The sequence below is a fragment of the Dipodomys ordii genome, unplaced genomic scaffold (genome assembly GCF_000151885.1).
Source record: "Dipodomys ordii isolate 6190 unplaced genomic scaffold, Dord_2.0 Scaffold50, whole genome shotgun sequence".
Lineage (NCBI taxonomy): Eukaryota > Metazoa > Chordata > Mammalia > Rodentia > Heteromyidae > Dipodomys > Dipodomys ordii.
In genome coordinates, this window is record NW_012267266.1 from 7427788 (window position 1) to 7449910 (window position 22123).

The window sequence follows — 22123 nt, forward strand, 5'->3', positions numbered from 1 at the left end:
TACAATTACACGGGCAAGATAATGAGTACATTTCTTATCAAGCATTGTAGCCTCCTCCTTTGTTTCCCCTTCCCATCCCTTCCCATCCTCCCCCGCGCCCCCCTACCTCTCACCCCCCTACCCCTACCCTCCCCCACCCCCGCACCAAAGTTGTAAAGTTCGTTTTCGACATATCATCAGTTATTCTTATTAATGTAAAGAAGTTAGAAACTGTGTGTCATGTATGTACAGATAGCTCCAGCTACTTAGGACAAAGGATCAAAAGTTTGAGGTCAGCTTCTGTGACTTAGAGAGGCCTGTCCCAAACTTGTAAAAGGAACAGGAGGTGTGTTTAGTGATGGAAGTACTTGATGACCATGTAAAAAGTCTTAAGTTTAATATCTAATATCACCACCCCAAAAGTTGAGAGCATATAAAAAATAAGAAACAAGTGAAATTCCACAGGTTTATTTGTAATATTATTCAGAGCCTTATTCCTATGATGCTTGAAAATTTGAAAATATTAATTTAACAATTCAAAAGTGCTCCTTATCCCTAATAAATTCAAATAACATCTTAATGCAAATAATTCACACAACACTAACCTTACTTTTGGTGTTAACTTTCATTTTAGCCCCATGATACTGAAAGTTAGGCTTCATGTATACCATTCTGTTTTTTACAGCTAATATTTGCCTACTTTCTCCAAAACAACTTCCTTGACATAATCTCATTTTTTGCAAGTCGTTTCAATATTGTTCAAAACGTCCTTTATGGCTGTTCCTTCCCTTCTCCTTTGGAGCTGAGAAGACTTATTAGATCTTCATGGCAACTTAGGTTTGTCCCTTCCCCTCCAATCTCCTGCTGCCCATCATAGTAAAGACCTATACTGTCTCATAAAATGTCCATCTAGGCTTCCCTGTTTATTTCCAGAATAGACATAATATTATACTGAATAGACATAATATTATACCGAATAGATATTATGCCTTTGTTCAAACAGCTACAATTTAGTCTAACCCTATTTATTGCTAGTTTTTTTTACTATCCCATTTTAACATGAACTCTGTACCTCATTTTAAGTTGAGATCTTTATTATCCTCTCTCCTTTCTCCTATCCCTCTGCTAGGAGTCCTATTATTTTTTCTAGATATCCTTATTTGCTTAGCACTGTTCTGTTTTTCTTTTCCTTGAAAGTTTTGTGCTTTAAGACACTATTCAGATACAAGCAAATTGAGATAGTTCTTCACATTACCTGCTTTCCTTATTCAATGTATATAATAAGTATATATATTATACTTATACATATCCATATATAAAATTCAGATGTGTATTGTAGGTACTGTGGTAATGGTATCAATGCAATCCTTTGTGCTATTTTGCTTTAAGGAGATACACCGATTATCTTAGAGGCAGTAAGTCCAAAATCAAGTGGTTGAAAAGGTAGGTTCTTTCTAAAATTTGTTAGGGAAAAAATCTACTCATTGTCTTCTTTTAGCTTCTGGAGATTTTCTGGACTTCTTTGTCATTCCTTGACTTGCAGACTCTGCCTTCATCTTCACTTGATAGTCTACAAAGCAGGACTGTGGTGAGGTCTAGTTTCAGGAAACATAAAAGATGTTCTTATGTACCCTATTTATTGACTTGCATTATAAGAAGATCAAATTATGGAAAGTTGGAAAAACTAACTTTTCATATTTAGCTTTTTATCAGCATATATTAAGTATACAAAAGCTTTTCATTGTGATATGCTTTTACATTTATATAATGTACATTGATCATATTTATTCCTTCTGCTTCTTTTTCTAAAATGACATAAAGATGGAGTATTGAATTTGTATTTCCTTTATGGCTAAGGATGTTGAACATTTTCTCATGTATTTAGCAATTTGTACTTCTTTTGAAAATTCTCTTCAATTCATTTCTCCATTTATTATTTATTTGTTCTGTTGGTAATTAATTCTTGTGTTCCTTCTATATTCTGTATAAAAAACTTTTCTCTGATGAGTGCCTGGTAAAGGTTATTTTTTCCATTCTATAGGTTATCTCTTCATTTTGGTAATTTTTTTCTTCTATGTACAGAAGCATTTTAATTCTATATAATCCTTCCTGACAATTTTTTTCTTTTTTTTTCAGGCAGGAAAAGAAGTTTGTTTACCAAACTGTTGCCCCTGCCATGCATGATGGAGAAGCATGGCTGAAAAGGAAAGGGGCGGGGAGGAAGAGGGGTGCCCCACCTCTGGGCCAGGACTTATCTAGGCCAGGGACAGGAAGAGGTGTGACCAGGTGGGGAAAGGTGTGGCCACACTGGATCTGGATGTGACCTCAGGGTCACATAGGAGGCATGTGATCAGAGGTGGCCCAGGATGTGACCTAGCAGGAGGGTGTGCCAGTTACCTAGGTAACAGATACTGGGCAGAAACTTAGCCAAGAGGGAGGGAGGTGTCCCTGTGCAGACCTTACATTCCAGCCTTTTGATAATTATGAAAAAGGGTGAAGATTCTCTCTGGCTACTTCCTGCTGGCAAGGGACATCGACAGTAGGGGTAAAAGGCTGAGATGTGGTCCCCTCTGGGAGAAAGCAGCATTTGGTAGGTGTGAATCCTTAGATGAAGTTTGGAGGAGGCAGGTCTCTTGGATGAAGTCTGGAGAAGTCTCATGTGACATTGAGGGACTGAAAAAAATACTAGAAAGCAAATAAATGGCAAGAGGATGGATTTGGGGCTGAAAATGTTGGTAGAAAGGTCCCTAGCTACTTCTGATGTCTGGCAACTGGATAGAGAAGTCAGGTAACAAAGGCAAGAATATAAATTGCTGTCCAGTTAATAGGTAGACAGGTAAGGACAGTAGATGGGCAGGCTTCTTACTTCTATTGACCTCCTGGCTCTGGTTAATTTTGAAAGGGCAGGTGCAAAGTTGCTGATGTGACGTCATCTCCTCTTACTCCTCTCCATGTTCCCTTGTTCTCCAGACTGGCTGAGTCTACGTGCTCATTGCTGGGACAGCTTGTCCCAGTTTGTATTCAAGGAGGTTTGAACTCAAGTCCTGGGCACTGTTCCTGAGTTACAATATCACTTCCAGTGTTTGGCTGGTTCAAGATAAGAGTCTTGAGCCATGCTTCCAGCCTGGTTCTTTGCAGGTTAGTTGGGAGATGGAGTCTTAGGGATTTTTCAGCCTGGGCTGGCTTTGAACTGCAATCTTTGCCACAAAAGCCCTTTATTATTTCCAATTAAAGGAGATCAAGTAGAATAAGTAGAGTTTACCTGGTTCTTAGCAAGAATTGACCAACCAATATTCTGAAATGACAAATTTTGTTGCTGTTAGGGAGATACATTTATTATCTCACAGTCCTAGAGTCTAGAAGTTCAAAATCAAGTTGTTGTAAGAGAGGGTTCCTTCTGAGGTTTGCTATAAATCCTGTTCCATGCCTTCTCTTAGCTTCTGGTAGTTTCTGTCCTTCAGTATTCCTTGGCTTGCAAACTCTGCCTTCATCTTCACATGGTAGTCTCTCATGGATACTTCCACATTTTCCATTTAATGAGTACAGCCCTCCTCAGGGTCCCATGTGCTCCAAGTATGATTCTTAGTAAATTACATCTCCAATACTCCTTTTTTCCAAATGATATCACATTCCAAGGTGTTGGAGCTTGGCAGTTCCATTTAGTATCTTGAGGCAGTCACAGCTTTTTTTCCCGAATGGCTCTCCAGATCATTTATACCAAATTGCTATTACTCTATCTTCTGGTATGGGCTAGGGGCAAGAAGAGAAGGATGGGGTTTCTACATATTCACAAACAGGCAGAATGATATAAATTCATTCCAAACTCCAAAGTTTATTTATCCTATATGAAAAGGGAGAACTGAAGAGAGATACAGTAAAAAAAATTCAAACAGAAAGCAAATATTTCCTCAAAGGCAACAGATTTTGCAAAAATGGACGCTTGAGAAACACAGGTTGAGTTTTACAAAATCATGGATAATTCTCAAGACAACACACAACTTTCTCAAAAATTATAAATGAGAAGTGGTGCTGTGGCTTAAGTGGTAGGGTGCAAGCCTTGAGATGAAATGTTGAGGGACAGTGCTCAGGCCCAGAGTTCAGGCCCCACGACAGACCAAAAAAAAAGTCAAAAATTATAATGATGGATTTGAAATGAACTTGTTACTGTATGGTTTTCAAGGCCTATGGTGACTCATGAGCAGTAAGTCTCTTCTAATTAAAACACTTTCCACACAGGGAAACAGAAGTAGAAATATTTAAAAATGGTAATGCAAGAAATAGATTTCTGAGCAACCTGAAACCTGAACATTGTAGTTTTCCTAATACTATAAAAGCTGGGACAATTCTGTGGTTCACGTGGGAATAAGAGTCTAAGATCAAATGCTAAAGTAAAATCTTTTAGCCTTTGCCATACTTAGAAATTTTCATGGTTTGTTGAGAAGAATGTATATTTTGCAGACATTGGATCAGAATATTTGGTAAGGGCATGCTATGTCCATTTGTTGTATAAAGTGTCTAATTCTGAAGTTTCCTTCTTGAATTTTTTCTTTTTTTTGTCTAGATGGTCTAGTGTTTGGTGATAGTGGAGTACTAAAGTCAATACTACTGTGTGTCTATCTGTATCTTTATGTTTTATAGTGTTTATTTCACAAAATGGGATCCATCAACATTCAGTATATATGTATGGTAATAACATAAAGCAGTGATTGTATCTTTATTCCACAAGAGCATTGTTGATTTCTACTGTTTGCAACATTATTTACCATAGCTAAGATATGGAACCAACCCAGATGCCCCTCAGTAGATGAATGGATCAAGAAAATGTGGTATATATACACAATGGAATTCTATGCCTCCATCAGAAAGAATGACATTGCCCCATTTGTTAGGAAATGGAAAGACTTGGGAAAAATTATATTAAGTGAAGTAAGCCAGGCCCAAAGAAACATAGGTCCATGGTTTCCCTTATTTGCAATAACTAGTATATGTCTGAGTCAAGCAGAAAAGGTCAGATAAGTTGATGTTAGGGGAATGAACCACAAGATAAGTATTCAAATATTTTTTTCTTTCATGCAATTGTTTCTAATATATTTATAGGATGATTTCTATGTTGCTTTGTATGTCCCTCCCCCATGGTATAATCCATGCTTTCACTGTATTTGATGTTGGTATAATTTGTAGAGGGGAAGGGAAAAAACAAATAGTTTAACTAGGGATTTAGGTGGACCCATTGCAACAATGAGATGTACAAGTCGTTATGTCGAAAAACGATACTTTACAACTTTGGTGGGGGGTTGGGGGGAAGATCGGGTGGGGGGAGCGGGGAGTATGGGAAGGGATGGGAAGGGGAAACAAAGGAGGAGGCAACAATTCTTTATAAGAAATATACTCGTTATCTTGCCCATGTAATTGTAACTCCTCTGTACGGTATTCTCACAAAAAAAAATAAAAAAACTGTCGATGTTTAGTTTCATTAGGACACATGTCTTGTGCCTGAGACTAAAATAAATTGTATAGTCCACTATTATTTCAATGATTACAAATGACAATGCTTAGAAAACAACCTTTGCGCTCTCTTTTCCTAATTCCTTGAACCTCAAAACATCTTAGTGTGTAGAAGGTAATATTGTTGCCATATACCCTACAGTGCAAAATGTAACTTAATTTATAAACTATTGAACATTACCAAAGGAAGGACTTAATAATTAACAACACTCTGATGTTTATTGGGTTGAAATTTTTACATTTTGTGCTTTAAAAATAAACATGCAATTTTATGATTAACTTGTGAATTTGATGTATACAAGTTTATATTTAAACCTTCAATTTATCTACAAAACATTTCTTGTATTTTTGATCCATTAGAACACTCTATATTCTATGATTCTTATTTTAATCAGGTTATAAAGTTTGAAGTTTGTGGAAGCTGGAGGAAAGGTGACATATTTAATAGTATATTTAAAATGAAAAGCACTTCTGAAGAGATCCCTATACACAAGTTCTTCCTGTGTCAAATTTAATATAAACCTCACTGTTGCCTTGTATGTGTGAAGAAAAGAAAGAACTGTGGCAAACTCACAGTGGTATAATAAACAAATGTTAATTGATGTGCTTTGTTTGAAATACTTCCAGGGAGACTTGCAATGAGCAAGGTTTCTCTGTATTGGCAATTCAGTAGCATATGTTGGCACATCTAGAAAAAGTCATCATGGATAAGTGCTTTTTGCCATCTGGTATATGACCCAAAATAGCAAAAATGGAAGATGTACAGTTAAAATGAGGATTTGACTTTATTCAGAGTACCTTTGATACATCAGGTAAAGTACTTTGTGGTTCACATTTCATGGTGAGATTGCTCAAATAAAACTTGTTTTTATTCTTAATGGTGTATCCATGCTTCTAATGTACTCTATACAACAGAAGATTAGAAAAAAAGCTAACACAATTAGTCTATATTTTCTCAGTGCCTGCTTCTTTCCTCCTTCACATATGGTTTTTATTTTAATATGAGTAGAACCTGAGAGTGAAAAAGAACATGTATTTTTGAATAAGTGTGGCCCATTAGACAATCCTGAACTGAATAGTAAGTTTGTATTGTTTTAAAAGGGCAAGGAGACTATTTGTGAAGCATTTACCATGTGCCATACCCTGTGTTGTCTATAATATAAATATAATTTTTTTCTCCAGCCCTGGAGGGAAAAAACGAGGCTGATTACCTTGTGCAAGATCACCAAGAGCGAGTGGGAAAACATTGTTTCCATTGAGGACGTTTTAAATTTATTACAGCAAACTTTCTTAAAACTTAATGTACCTATAAACAGAAGGCTTGAGGTCCTCCATTTATAGCATGCTCCCAAATAAAGAACAGGATGGCCTGATAAAATGTTAAGGAATGTTTTCCTTGGAGTTACTTATCTCTTAAATTCCTTAAGAAGAGATAGGGACATCTTAATAAAAGATAGAAACTGAGAGAAGGGGAAAAAGTTGCTGCAGACTCTAATGTAGTGACTTGATATGCTACTTCTTCCTTCTTTTGTCTCTCATGTCAAGAATGATGTGAGTTAGCTCAAAATTTAGCATTTGCTACATTTTCCTAATTATTGGTGGAAAATTCAGTACTCTGGAGAAACTTTCTTCCTTTATTTTGTATTGCTTTTACACCCTAATTCCTGGGAGAATTTTTCCTTGTGCTGATTTATCTATCTTCTTTCTACTAGCTTGTACCAATGTTAGAATTTGCCATGTTGTCTCTCTTACAAAGGTAAAGTTAGCATCTGTTCCTGTCGGTGGTTTGAATATGTAAAAAAAAATATTGTTCAAGAATATTACTTTTCTCATTTTAATACTAACTCTATAAAATTAAAAGTTATTAAAATTGCCATTTGATTATTAATAAAAAGTAAATATCATGCTTTAATAATGCAGTACATAAATAAAGCCATGAATCAAGGTGGACTACATAGTCTTTACTATAAAGTAATAATAAAATTCATGATGAGACTAGAAATATTAGTCCGTGCCAGTGGCTCATGCCTGTAAGCCTCCCTACTCAGAAGACTGAGATCTGAATATCACAGTTCAAAGCCAGTGTGAGAAGGAAAGCCAAGTCTGTAAGATTCTTATCTTCAATTAATTACCAGAAAATCAGAAATGGAACTGTGTCTCAAAGTGGCAGAGCACTAGCCTTGAGCAAAAGAGCTTAGGGACAGATGCCCAGGCCCTAAAGCAGGTTGCATGATTTCCCTTATTTGTAAGAACTAGAATATGTATATGATATTCTTAACAGGGGATCTCAATAACTCAAGTGCTTAGTCCAAAGGACTATATATAATGAAACATATTAACATGAACTCCACCTTATTGAAACAAGAGGTTCTCATTTGACCCTGTATATAGTTCTCTTTTTTACCTCTAGTTTTTCCTTTTTTCATTTCTCTTAGTTTTTGTACCTCATGTTTTGCATAATAGACAATGCAATATGTGAAAAGGAAAGGGAATCACAGAAACAGCAGAACAATGGATGAACCACAGCAACATTGATACTCACTTGACATTGTGTTAGATATGAACATTACAACTTGGGGGAGGGATAGAGAGGTGTAAGTGGGAGATAAAGAAGGATGGGGTAACAATGATTAAAAATAAATGTACTTATTGCCTTACTATATAACTGTAACTCCCCAGCTCATCTTTTCAATAAAAAATATTAAAAATTACATAAATAAAAAAGTAAATACTTAAGTTTATATGAAGGTGACATGTAAGAGTGAATTGTAACATGTTAGACTAATAGTTGTCAAAAAAGGAAAATGACTATAGAAATAGAAATGACTATAGAAATATAGTTAATGATCTTACTTGATCATTTTTAATAAAAAAGTAATTCTGTGATAAATTGGTTTTGGATGGCAGTAGTCATGCAGTGATTAGGCACTAGTTTGCCATAGTAGCCAAGCCCTGAAAGCAACCAATGTCAGCTGTTTCTTAGTCTGTGAGAGAAGTCATCCTGTGTGATCACAGGTAACTCTCACAAAACCCTGAAAGATAGACATTATTACCTTCAGAATATAATGAGTCAAAACAAAATTGAACACAAAACAGATCTACACTGAAAACATTTTCAGTCTTATTTCTACCAAGTGGAAGAACTAGACCTGATTTCAGATTTTTCATACTACAGAACTGATATTTCTTCCAGACTATTTTCTGTAGGAAAATAAATAGCAATTATTTATAGATAAGGAAGATATTTCATTTAACTAAGATTTGAGACTACATTTTTATAAGTTGAAGATCTTAGATATAAATGAGGAATGGAAATTTACTTGTACTTCCAATGAGGAAACCGTAGTGAAAGATGTGACAAAGGCTTTATATTGCTGAGAGAACAGGCCTGGATCTATAGCCATGCCTGTCTTGGAGGGAGGAGAGCAAGAGACAGTCATGTGAGATAAAAAAGAATATCAATACTCTATGATACCAAGTGATGCCATCTATAATAACATAGTTTAAAGATAGTTATTTATTCCTGTATCACATTCTTAGGGATTGTGTTTATTGCATTGTAATATATGTGTGCTACACTGCATTATAATATTTCAAAGTGATTTTTCTATGGAAAGTTAAGCAAGAGAAAGTAATTAGAAGACACTATACAGGTGTTATAACCATTTTTCAGATGAAACTTCAGATTCAAACTCAAAACTACAGTCAGAGACCTGGTTAGGACTGCTTCAAACTGAATACTCTGTCCATAATTTCTGCCTGGATAATATGCAGAACAATCTGCTCACTTGGAAATATTATAAACATAATTATATGTTTATACATACAATTCTCCAACATCCAGAGAAAAGAGAAATCATAGTTATTTTAAAAGTGGATACATTTCAATGAAGACTAGTAGTAAAGTTTTTATTTTTCTGGAATAATATTGAACTAATATACACATAGCTTCTCATTTTTGATGGTATTAAGTTGAAAAATTTGTATATATTTACAAATATATTTATATTTGGAACATATGAATATATAATAATAGAGTCAACAAATCAAGGAAATTGGCATATCTTTTACTACATACATGGTTATCATTTTCATTACAGAACACTTAAACTACTCAGCATTTTTCAAAAATATGTATCTATTAAATACAGTTAATATGCTGTAAGTCCTCAAGTTTGTTCCTCCTATCCAACTCAGACTTTGTGTTTTTTACTAACATCTCAATCATCCACTCTTCAGCGAGAAGTAACTACCATTCTGCTTTCTTTTCCCCCCACTTAATGTAGTTAGAATATTCTTAGGCTCTATATGCAATTGACAGCATGCAGTATTTGTCTTTTTTTGCTTGACATATTTCAGTTAATATCCTCTAGGTTCATGCATGTTGTTTCAAATAGCATGCTTCTCTTCTTTTCAAAGGGTGAGTAGTATTCCATTCTGATAGGCACCAAATTTTCTTTATTCAGTCATTTGTTCATGAGCATATAGGTTGAGACTACCACCATTGCTATTATATGAAGATTTGTTATCCCTTTGATATGTGATTTAGTTTTCTTTGGGTAACAAATAGGAGGACATTGCTGAATTGTATGCCTACCTACTTGCCTGATTTTCACTTTATTCCTTTAAATTTTTTGCATGATATTTTTCTTACCCTCAATGAATTATATAGTAATTCATGCTTGCTTACTTAACTTCTGTTATTTTCCTCAAGATTTTAACTCTTTTTATACCCATATCTACCATGAGACTGTAGTACGCCTATTTTTCCATTTTATTTTTGTCTAGATTATTAAATAATACTAGAACAAGAATTTAATTGAGCCAAGTGTAATCTGGGAATCCACCACAGCTAAAGAAGTTAAGTTGGATGTTCATATGCAGATCCTTACCCATCCTATATTTTCTGTAATAGGATTTACAGGCATCTAAGATGAATCCCAAGTGACTGGTAATGAGCTACATGAAGACAGATAATACTCAATACTTACAAACTAAAATGTAAATAGACAGCAGCCAGCTCAAATTACAATGAAATTGTGTGAAAATATACTAAACATTAAGGAATCAAAACATATGACATTTTATTTACATCTTCTTGCATTATTACTGATTTTAGAAAAGGAAAATATTCTTCTAGCCATTTCAGAAAAATGTAATGAAAATCAGTCTTGAATATTATTAAACATGAAAAGGAAATCTGTTCCTTCTTAACTCACTTTTACTTAGTCTAAGTTTTATTTTCCCTTTTCCTGGTATTCAAGAACATTCACTTTTATCAAAAGCTACATGTATCAAATCATAATGTATAATTTTCATGATTTCTTGTCAGTTAAAAATAAACTTTCAAAGATTTAAAGTCTCACTCCTGAAAGGTTTTAAATTCTAGCGAAAGAAGCCCTTGTCCTATAAAATTTTTGTTCTATAAAAATGCTCCAATGGGCTGGAAAGTTGGCTCAGTGGTAGAGCGCTTGCCTTGCATACATGAGACCCTGGGTTCGATTGCTCAGCACCACACAAGCAGAAAAAAAAAAGCCGGAAGTGGCGCTGTGGCTCAAGTGGTAGAGCGCTAGCCTTGAGCTGAAGAGCTGAGGGACAGTGCCCAGGCCCAGAGTTCAGGCCCCAAGACCGGAACTCCTCCTCCCCCCCCCCCCCCGCCAAAAAAAATGCTCCAAAAGGGATTGGGAAGGTGGCTCAGTGGTAGAGCGCTTGCCTTGCATCATGAGGTCTTTGGTTTGATTCCTCAGCACCACATAATCAGAAAAAGCCGGAAGTGGTGCTATGGCTCAAGTGGTAGAGCACTGACCTTGAGCTGAAGAGCTGAGCGACAGCGCCCACTTCCTGAGTTCAGACTCTACAACCAATAAAAATAAAAATAAAAAAATGCTCCACAATAGGGACACAAGAGATTTTATCTTTGTTGCTGTTGTTTTTAATATACTTGGTTATTTTTTTGTTTCTTTGTATGTTCTTCCCCCCTGGTATAACTCCTGTTGTCTCTGTATTTGATTCCGGTGCCCTGCATCATGTATATACATTTTTCTAATTTGGGGAGGGGAAAGGAAATAATAAAATGCTGAAATAAGGAAACAGGTTGACCCATTGTAACAATGAGATGTGCAAGATACAACGTTGAAAATGAACTTTACAACTTGGGGGGAGGGAGAAGGGAGGAGTTGGGAGAGTGGGGAGGGAAGGGGATGGTAGGGGAAAAACAAAGGAGGGGATAGGAAATGTACTCTACCTTACTCATGTAACTGTAACCCCTCTGTACAGTGTCTTTACAATAAAATATATTTTAAAAAACAAAAGGAACAGAGAACAATATTCAAATTTTGGAAGTGTATCTCAATACCAAGACATTATCAACTTTTGCATTTCTAGTGTGTGTTAAAATAAAGATCAGAAATTTCCAAAAAGAAAAAAAAAGCTCTGTTCAAGTCCTGGCTGGTGATTCACACCTGTAATCCTAGTTATTCAGGAGGCTGTGATCTGAGGATCATGGTTTAAAGCCAGCCCAAGCAGGAAAATCCAAGAGACTTTTATCATCAATTAACTAACAAAAGAATCAGAAGAGGAGCTGTGGCTCAAAGTGGTAGAGTGCTAGCCTTGAACAAAAACAGTTCAAGGATAGCACCTAGGATCTGAGTTCAAGTTCCACAACTGACAACAACAAAATGATCTATTCATTTCAATACAAGCATAGCTGTGTGCTAGAAATAGACAAAATCTGACTCAATAGAATATATACTATCTTGACTGATTACTTGATTTCTCTTTCTTTCTTCTTTTTTTTAATTGACCATGGGGCTTGAACTCTGGGCCTGGGTGCAGTCCCTGAGCTGTTTAGCTCAAAGTAAGCTCTCTACCAGTTGAGCCACAATGCCACTTCTTGACTATGTGATTTCTCAAGTAAAAATTTAGATGTTTATGAAATTATTGTGCAATAAATATATTAATTTTAAAATGCAAATTTCTCATATTTTCAAAAATCTAAGACTAGATATCCTCTAATATATGTTTTCTTATTGAAATTTCTTGTAATGATTTTTAAAATTTGAAGTAAACTAAATTTTTTCAAATAAAAGTTATTTTATTTTTTATTATTTTTTGCATGTGTTCTACTCCTGGGCTTTGAATTCAGAATCTGGGTGCTATCCCTAAGCTTTTTAGCTGAAGGATAAGTACTGTCCCTCTTGAGCCACAGCTTTACTGCCAGCTATTTTTGGTGTTTAATTGAAGATAAGAATCTCATGGAATTTCTTACCCAAGCTGGTTTCAAACCAGGATCCTCAGATCTTAGCTTTCTGAGTAGTTAGGATTATAGGCATGAGTCTCCACCTGGGTAAAACTTATTTTTATTTAGCAGAAAGATTATAATATCAGTCAATAAAAGCTGGACATATACATATAATATTATCAGTCATGGGGCTTGAACTCTGGGCCTGGGTGGTATCCCTGAGCTCTTCAGTTCAAGTCGAGTGCTCTACCACTTGTGCCACCGTGCCACTTCTGGTTTTCTGGTGGTTAATTGGAGATAAGAGTCTCTAGGACTTTCCTGCCTGGGCTGGCTTTGAACCCCAGCCTCCTGAGTAGCTACGATTACAGGCGTGAACCACCAATGCCAGGCTATTTTGTTTTTTATTAATAGAATTTTCCCTTGTGTAATTATATTACAAGTTCTTCCTTTTTCTTTCAACAGGCTGAATTAAATGACAAGACGGATCCTTTCACTAGAGACAACATAAAAGTTTCAGTAAGTGCAGGGGAAGAAGTTTTTGCTAAGTACATTGGATGGAGAATTGCCAACACACTTTCCAAACTGTTCTTTCCTTGTCCTGATTACGACATCCTTCCTTTGAAGAAACCAGTCATAAAATGCCATCAAATAAATATCAAATATCCAAGTGAAAAACAGGAGCCCATGAAAAGGAGAGTTATACAGTTTTCTATCAGGTAAGTGAAGCCTGGTTAGTTCTTTTTTCCCAATACAAATTTTTTTAAATTCATAAAGTTATAAACATTTTACATTATTTAATTCCACTTGTCTTCTTCAATTCAGATCTTAGCTTTACAACTTCCTAAATATTCTGCCATGGGCAAATCACCCTTGAGCTCCTACTTTCCTTCATATATCTTCATATTTATAATAGGTGGTTTCATAGAATACAAATTAATGTAATTCTTGTGTGAGATATATGTCTGATTAAAAACGAAAATTCTAAGACTTCATTTAAGTATATTTGTACACCAACATTAATGTGTACAGATTTAATGTGCATTAAATATATTTTAGTATTCAATGAGTCAAGGTATGAGAATAATAATTCTATTCTTTGTTTCAAACTGGTACAAATGTTCTTCAGGGACCTTGGACTTGAACAGTTGAGTGATCCGCTTTCAAATGTATTTATTCTCCCTTCAGCAGTATATTTCTTTCTGATTCTTAGTTAACTTATCACATTTCAATGCTTTCCATACTATCACTCTTTTGTGTTATTGTTGTTTTGTTTTGTGGTTCTGGTGTTTAAACTCAAGGCTTTTCCTTGCTCAGCTTGCTTGAGGCACATTTCTGGTTCTGCTTTTTTGCTGGTTATTTTTGGAGATGTTGTCTCCTAATTTTTTCTGCCAGGACTAGTACTCCAGACTTCAACCTTCTGAATAACTAGGATTGGAGATACACTATTTTGAAGTATTAAAAACATAGATGAAGAATCACTTTACATAATATTTACATAGGATGGTTCTACTTTCCATTTTTAGAACATTCAGGAAAGCTTTAATCAAACACAGAAGTTTTTGTATCTTTTAACCCATTAGTATAGAGTATGTAATAAAAAACATGACCATAAATTCAGCTCTCCTTTTTTTTTTCAGCTAGTCATTTGTGATAGATTTGATACTTTGTGGTATATTGTGATTGGTAGTTCTTGAACTATACTTTGATTTTACCATTCTTTATTTGTCTTATTGATCGTGTTTGCTATATCTTGTTAATGTTTTAGAAATTGGAGTTGATTTGCTTTGCCTTTGCATCTATTCACCATTTAATCTGAGTCTTTTATTCCTAGAGGAACTAAATTCAGTACATAAACTTGACCTAATTTGATGATGATGATGTATTTTAAATTGAAAATTATACATTTTATTCCCATTACTGAATATATATTTTAAGTGATTTGTGTTTTTTTCATTGACTAAAGTATTATTGGCTTTTAATGTGTACTGAATATTCTAAAATACATTGTGTTACCTCCACAAATGAGAAGTAAGGTGAATAAATGTAATTTTTTAAAATTAAAAATCGCTTACTCCTTGTAACTATCACCATTATATTTTATTGTTTATTTGTTTGCTTTTTGTCAGTTGTGGGGCTTGAACTTGGAGCCTGGGCGCTATCCATGAGCTCTTTTGCTCAAGGCCGGTGTTCTACCTCTTTCAGTCAAAGTGCCACTTCTGGTTTTCTGGTGGTTAATTGAAGATAAAAATCTGATAGAAGGGGCTGGGAAGGTGGCTCAGTGGTAGAGCGCTTGCCTTGCATGCATGAGGCCCTGGGTTCAATTCCTCAGCACCACATAAACAAAAAGAAAAAAGCCGGAAGTGGCGCTGTGGCTCAAGTGATAGAGTGCTAGCCTTGAGCTGAAGAGCTGAGGGACAGTGCCCAGGCCCAAAGTTCAGGCCCCATGACCGGACCCCCCAAAAAAAATATCTGATAGCATTTGCTCCTGGGGCTGGCTTTGAACCATGATCCTCAGATCTCAGCCTCTTAGTGGCTAGGATAAAAGGTGTGAGCCACCAGTGCTTATCTAATTGTACTTGAAAAATATGGTATGTTGTGTGACTTTTTTTAGAATCTTCTAAGATATCATTCTGTTGGTCTAAGAAAATTCGTAGCATACTCTCTCTGAATCTCTATCGTGACAAATGATGTAGAATTCAATACTGAGTATGAAGTGAGAGCTTCCATCTATTACTACACTTCATTTCTTGTGCCTCCTTTCCTTCCTGTCCTAAGGAATGATATTATAACTGCTCAGTATCTTTTCAAGTTTCACAAAATGCATATATAAGAAAATAAAAACATTTTAAAGTATTTCAATTTTCACAAGGAAAAATATTATTTGACACCATTTTTATGTTAAGTGTATTTTTAATATACCATTTTATGTTATGTATATTTTTTATTGAAAAGATACTGTTCAGAGGGGTTACAGTTACATGAGTAAGGTAATGAGTACATTTCCTATAGAGCATTGTTACCCCTTCCTTTATTTTTCCCTAACATCCCCTTCTGTCCCCACCTTCCCAACTCCTTCCTCCCACACCCCGAAGTTGTAAAGTTCATTTTCAACATAGTGTCTTGAACATCTCATTCTTACAATGGGTCAGCCTGTATCCTTATTTCAGCATTTTGTTATTTCCCTTCCCCTCCCCAAATTAGAAAAATGTATATACATGATGTATGGTACTGGAACCAAATACAGTAAAAACAGGGGTTATACCATGGGGAAAGAACATACAAAAGAGACAAAAAAGTCACATAGTGCCTTATAAGTACATTAAAAACAACAGCAAGAAAGATAAAACCTCTTGTGTCCATATATTGGGGTTCATTTCAATTAGAAATCTTATCTTATATGGTCACATGAGCATAGCTTTTGACCTTTTCTGCTTGCCCTAGACTTATACTAGTTATTTCAGATAAGGGAAACCATGGGACCTTTGTTTCTTTGGGCCTGGCTTACTTCACTTAATATAATTTTTTCCAAGTCTTTCCATTTCCTAACAAATGGGGCAGTGTCATGATGTCATTCTTTCTTGTGGAGGCATAGAATTCCATTATATATACATATATCTATATACACATATATACATATATATGTATGTATATATGTGTTTGTATATATGTGTATATAGATATATGTATATATAACACATTTTCTTGTTCCATTCATCTATTGAGAGGCATCTGGGTTGATTCCATATCTTAGCTATGGTGAATAGTGCTGCAATACACATAGTTGTGCTGGTAGCTTTAGTGTGGTCTTGTTTGTAAACATTTGGGTAAATGCCCAAAAGTGGGATTGCGGGGTCATAGGGGAGCTCTATGTGGTGTCTTTTGAGGAACCTCCATACTACTGTCCAAAGTGGTTGAACAAGTTTACACTCCCACCATCAATGTGGTAGGATTCTCTTTTGTCCACATCCCCTCCAGCATCTGTTGTTATTAGAGTTCTTGATTATAGCCATTCTAACTGGGGTGAGGTGGTATCTCAATGTTGTCTTTATTGGCATTTCTTTTATGGCTATAGAAATTGAGCATTTCTTCATGTTTCTATTGGTCATTCTTATTTCCTCTTCAAAGAAGTGTCTCTTTAAGTCTTTAGCCCACTTATTTATTGGGCAGTTGTTTCTTTGAGGATTTGCTGTTGGGGGATTAAAGTTTTTGAGTTCTAAGTTTATTTTAGATATGAGACCCTTGTCTGTTGTATGGCTAGTGAAGAGCTTCCAATCTGTGGGCTTGCTTTGATCTTGCTAGCTATGTCTTTTGCCATGCAGAAGCTCTGCAGTTTCATGCTATTCCATTTGTCCAAACTTTCTTTGATTGGTTGTGTTCCTAGAACTTTATTAAGAAAATTTCAGCCTGTGTCTAGGAGCTCTAGAGTTTCTCCCATTCCTTCCTGTAAACTTTTCAGGGTATCTGCTTTGACTTGAAGGTCTTTGATCAATTTTGAGTTGATTCTGGTACAGGATAATATATAAGGATCTAGCTTTAGTTTTCTACAGTTTATACCATGTATTTTTTAATTCAACCTTATTTGTAGAAATCTTTTGTTCCAATACACAGGCAATGTTCTTATTATTACTTTTTAAGCCAATATAAAGTTTTTTTCTATGGATGTGCCATAATTTATTTATCCAGTTTTTTATTTAATGGAATTTGGGTTATTCTGAATGTCTTCTACTATAGACAGGATCACAAAAAATAATATTATATTTGTATTTGAGGAAGAATATCTTCAGGATAATTTCTCAGAAATGTGCTTTGGGGGCCAAAGTGCTTAATAAAGGTAGAAGTATTTCTCAATTGCCTTTCAGGCATTGTAGAAATAAGGCATATGAGAGATCTGCAAAAATGCAAGGTTTAACAATCTGAGTCAGAAAATATAGCTTCTTTTTTTGTTAAGTGATAATTTATTTTTTATTGTCAAGGTGATGTGCTGAGGGATTTCAGTAAGATGATGAGTACAATTCTTATCAATCCTGTTACCCTTTCCCTCAATTTTTCCTATTTTCCTTTCTTTCAACCCCTCCAACTTATACAGATTATTTCCAACATATTGTCTTGTGTAGATCACTGTTGCATTGGTTCCCACCTTGTCCTTTGTCTCACCATTCTGTTGTTCCCATTCCCTTCCCTCATTCAAATAAACATATATGCAATACCATGGTACCAAAAACAACAGAGGATATATCATAGGGGGGAGAACATACAAAAGAAACAAAAAATCATATAGTACATTAAAAACAACAACAACAAAGAAAAATCTCTTGTGTCCATGTCTTGGAGTTCATTCATTTAGCATCATCTTATATGGTCATATGTACATAGCTATTGAGATATTTTGTTTATCTGCTAAGATTATCCTAGAGGTATATACTAAGTATTGCAAATAAGGGAAACCATGGGCCCTATATTTCTTATGACCACAAACAAGGCCATACTAAAGCTACCAGCACAACTATGTTTATTGCAGCATTATTTACCATAGCTAAGACATGAAACCAATCCAGATGTCCCTCAGTAGATAAATGGATCAAGAAAATGTGGTATATATATCCAATGGAATTCTATGCTTCCATTAGAAAGAATGATACCACCCGATGTGTAAGGAAATGGAAAGACTTGGAAAATATAGCTTCTGAATGTACTTTAACATTCTTTTAAAAATGAGTCATTTGAACACATTTCATATATTAAGAACCTTTTTTATATTTCTTTGGAAGTTAAATCTATTTCTTTTGGACTTTTTATTATAGTTTTGTGTTTTTCATCAAACTTTTTTTGCAGGTACCATTTCTCTTGTAATGTACATTTTTCTTCATAGATAGCAAGAGCTACAGCTATCTCTCCATTGTTACTTACTTTTACTTTTACTTTCGTTTATAGCATTTTTGTTGTAAAATCTTATCTAAAGAGATGATGATTTTGCTCCATGTTTATGGAGTTTTTGTATTTTGCTATTGGATGGATTTAGAAAAATTCTTTTCACTGTAAAACAAAAATCTTATCACAATATTTTCTTACATTTTTAAGGACTTACTTTGTATATTTTAATCACTGGTTCATTAAAAATGTTCTTTGGTATACGATTGATGTGAGGTCTAGATCCAAATGAAGTATTAAATCATCAATAATTATTGAGTTATCCATCTCCAAAATGTGTTCTGAATTTAAAGATTCTTACCAACTATTATATTTCCATTTGTTTATGTCTATTTTTAAAATTAATTAATTAATTTTATTTTTTTGTTGGTCATGGGGCTTGAACTCAGGTCCTGGGTTCTGTCCCTGAGCATTTTTGCTTGAGGCTAGTGCTCTAGCACTTTGAGCCATTGCACTACTTCTGGTTTTCCAGAGGCTAATTGGAGATAAGAGGCTCATGGACTTTGCTGCTCAGTTTGGCTTTGAAGCATGATCTTCAGATTTCAGCCTTCTGAGTATCTAGGATTAGAGATGTGAGCCACTGATGCCTGGCTATGTATTCATTTTTAAATTGGATTTTCAATTCTGTTTTCCTATTTTAACTTATTCTCAAGATTGGCCCAGATTATAATTTTATGATGCATTTAAATAGGTGATTTTTAATTTATTTTAAAATATATTTTCAGGTAGATTGAGCTGTTTTACTATTTTTAATTTCTTTTCATATTTTCCCATGCTATTTTGCTCACTCATTTGTCCATATCAACTTTAAGGTAGCTTACTTGATTCTTACAACTTACTTATATGCTCATGTTCCTTTAAACTTTACAATTAACTTCAGAACATGTGGGTAACATTTCCATCACACTGAAGATTAGCACCTCTAACAATATGGACTTAGTTTTCATTGATTCAGAATTTCCCTTTTCTTTTTCAGTAGTATTTGCTTTCATGTATATGCTTTCATCTATATGTATATTGCTGGGTGATCTTTCTGCATTGTTGCTAATAATGTTTTGTCCAATTTGGCCTCTCTCGGTTTCTTCCTTATGTGTGCTAGTCCATTCTTACATTACTTTTGAGCCTTAGTAATTTCACTTGGCTTTGGTAATTTGACTTATTGAATTATTTTCTAGTTTCACAATTTTATGATACACATATTTTTCCTTTCTTGATTTATATACTTTTGTTTTCTTTCTCTTATAAATTTTATTTTCTCTGTATGCTGAAAAAAATTGACAGTAAATAGTGAACATACACATTTTTCTTTGTGTTTTTTGTTTTTTACTCAGAAAGCATTTAGCATTTTCCATTAAACCATTAACTTGGCTTTAGGATATCATTTTCTCATGCTCATTGAGCATTTTTATTTCAAAACTTTGGGCTATCATTTTAGATTTAAATATGGTTGAAGGAATGGAAAAAGATATTCCATGGAAACAATAACCCCAAAGAATGAAAAAGTATATATATTTGTTTTAAGTAAAATAGACAGTAAGTAAAAATCTGTCACAAAAGACCTAGGCCATTATGTAATACTATAAAGATCAGCCCACTAGGAAACTATAACAATTACATGTGTACTCAATAACAGAGCATCTAATTATGTAAAGCAAAGATTGGTGGAATTGAAATGATGAAGAAAGGCAACATGATAACAATAGAAAAGTTCAATATCCAGCATTCAATAATGGATAGAATAGTAATATAGTGAACCAATACAGAAGCCTTGAGTTTGCATAGATTTGATAGACCTAACAGAAAAAAATAGAGTTCACCTAAAACCATCAGAATATGTGTTCTTTTCAAGTGTCATGAAATTTTCTTTTGAGTAGGTCACATTAGATTACAAACAAGTGTTAAAAAATCCAAGATTTGAAATCATCCCGTTTCTTTCTGACCACAATGCAATGAAACCAGAAGTGAAAAGAAGAAAAACTGGAAATTTAGCAAATATTTGTAACTTGAAAAATATATTGTTTTATTTGTACCATTTGATTTTATTTGTTGTTTTTGTTGTTTACTTTGTATGTTCTTTCCACAATGGCATATGCCCTGTTGCCACTGTAATTGATTTTGGTACCCGGCATCTTGTATATACATTTGGCTAATCTGGGGAGGGAAAGGGGAATAACAAAAGGCTAAAACAAGGACACAGGATGACCCATTGCAAACAAGGATACCCACAGGACAGTATATTGGAAATGAACTTTAAAACTTCTGGGGGGGTAGTTTTGGGGGAAAAAGGGGAGGGGAGAAAGGGATAGTGGGACAACAACAAAGAAGGGAAGGGGTAACAATGATCAACAAGCAATGTACTCATTGCCTTACTCATGTAACTGTAACCCCTCGGTACGCCATCTTTACAACAAAATAAAAAAATGTAAAAACATATATTTCTGAATAACCATATGGTTCTGAATAACCATCGGTTAAAACATAAATCAAAATGGAAATAAGAAAGCATCTGACACTAACAAATATGAAGTACAGCATACTAAAACTTATGAATGCAACTTTCAAAGAGACATTTATTGATAAGTGCCTGCATTAGAAAGGAAGATCTCAAATAAATAATAGAAATTTACACCTCAAGAAAATAGAAAAATAAGAAAACATTAAACCCAAAGTTAGCAGAATTAAAAAATAAAAATAAAAATAATATAAAATGTCAATGTTTAATGAGTTTTTGTTTTTTGTTTATTTTCTTAATTTTTTTTTGTATTTTTTATTGTGAAAATACTGTACAGAGGGGTTACAATTACATGGGCAAGATAATGAGTACATTTCTTATCAAGCATTGTAGCCTCCTCCTTTGTTTCCCCTTCCCATCCCTTCCCATCCTCTCCCTGCCCCACCACCCAATCCTCCCCGCTCCCCTTCCCTCCCCCCCCACCAAAGTTGTAAAGTTCGTTTTCGACATAACAACGTGTACATCTCATTGTTGCAATAGGTCCACCTGTATCCCTATTTAAACGATTTGAACTGAGTTTTTGTAAAAATATAAATAAAATGGGTAAGATTTTAGTGTAATATCTTTAAAAGGACAGACGACCTAAAAAATAAGATCAGAAATGAAAGTAAAGACATTTCAATTGTTGTAAAGAAATATAAAGTATTCTAATAAATATTTATGAGCAATAACAATGCAACCAATTGAATAACCTAAAGTACATTGATTGATCTCCAGATAATCATAACATACCAAGATGAAACCATGAAAAATTACAAACCTAGAACTAGTATGGGGATTAATCAACATTCGAAAACCTCCTAACAGTAAAAAGCACTGAATAAGATTATTTTTCGGTTTATTCTGCCAAATACTTAAAGAGAATAATGCCAATGTTTCTCAAACTTAAAAATTGAAAAGGAAGAAATACTTTCATATTCATTGTATAAGACCAACCTTGCAGTGCTAGGCAAAGCTAA

The 22123-nt window shown here is 34.5% G+C and overlaps 1 protein-coding gene across 1 annotated transcript in view; it reads left to right on the top strand.

The window, feature by feature from the left end:
- The window catches only part of Tmem232 (transmembrane protein 232), a 205411-nt gene that overhangs the window by 83726 nt on the left and 99562 nt on the right, over nucleotides 1-22123 (top strand). Inside the window, exon 14 of the mRNA XM_013020318.1 lies at nucleotides 13187-13440. Coding sequence (XP_012875772.1) covers nucleotides 13187-13440 — 254 coding nt within the window. The remainder of the gene's footprint in view (nucleotides 1-13186; nucleotides 13441-22123) is intronic.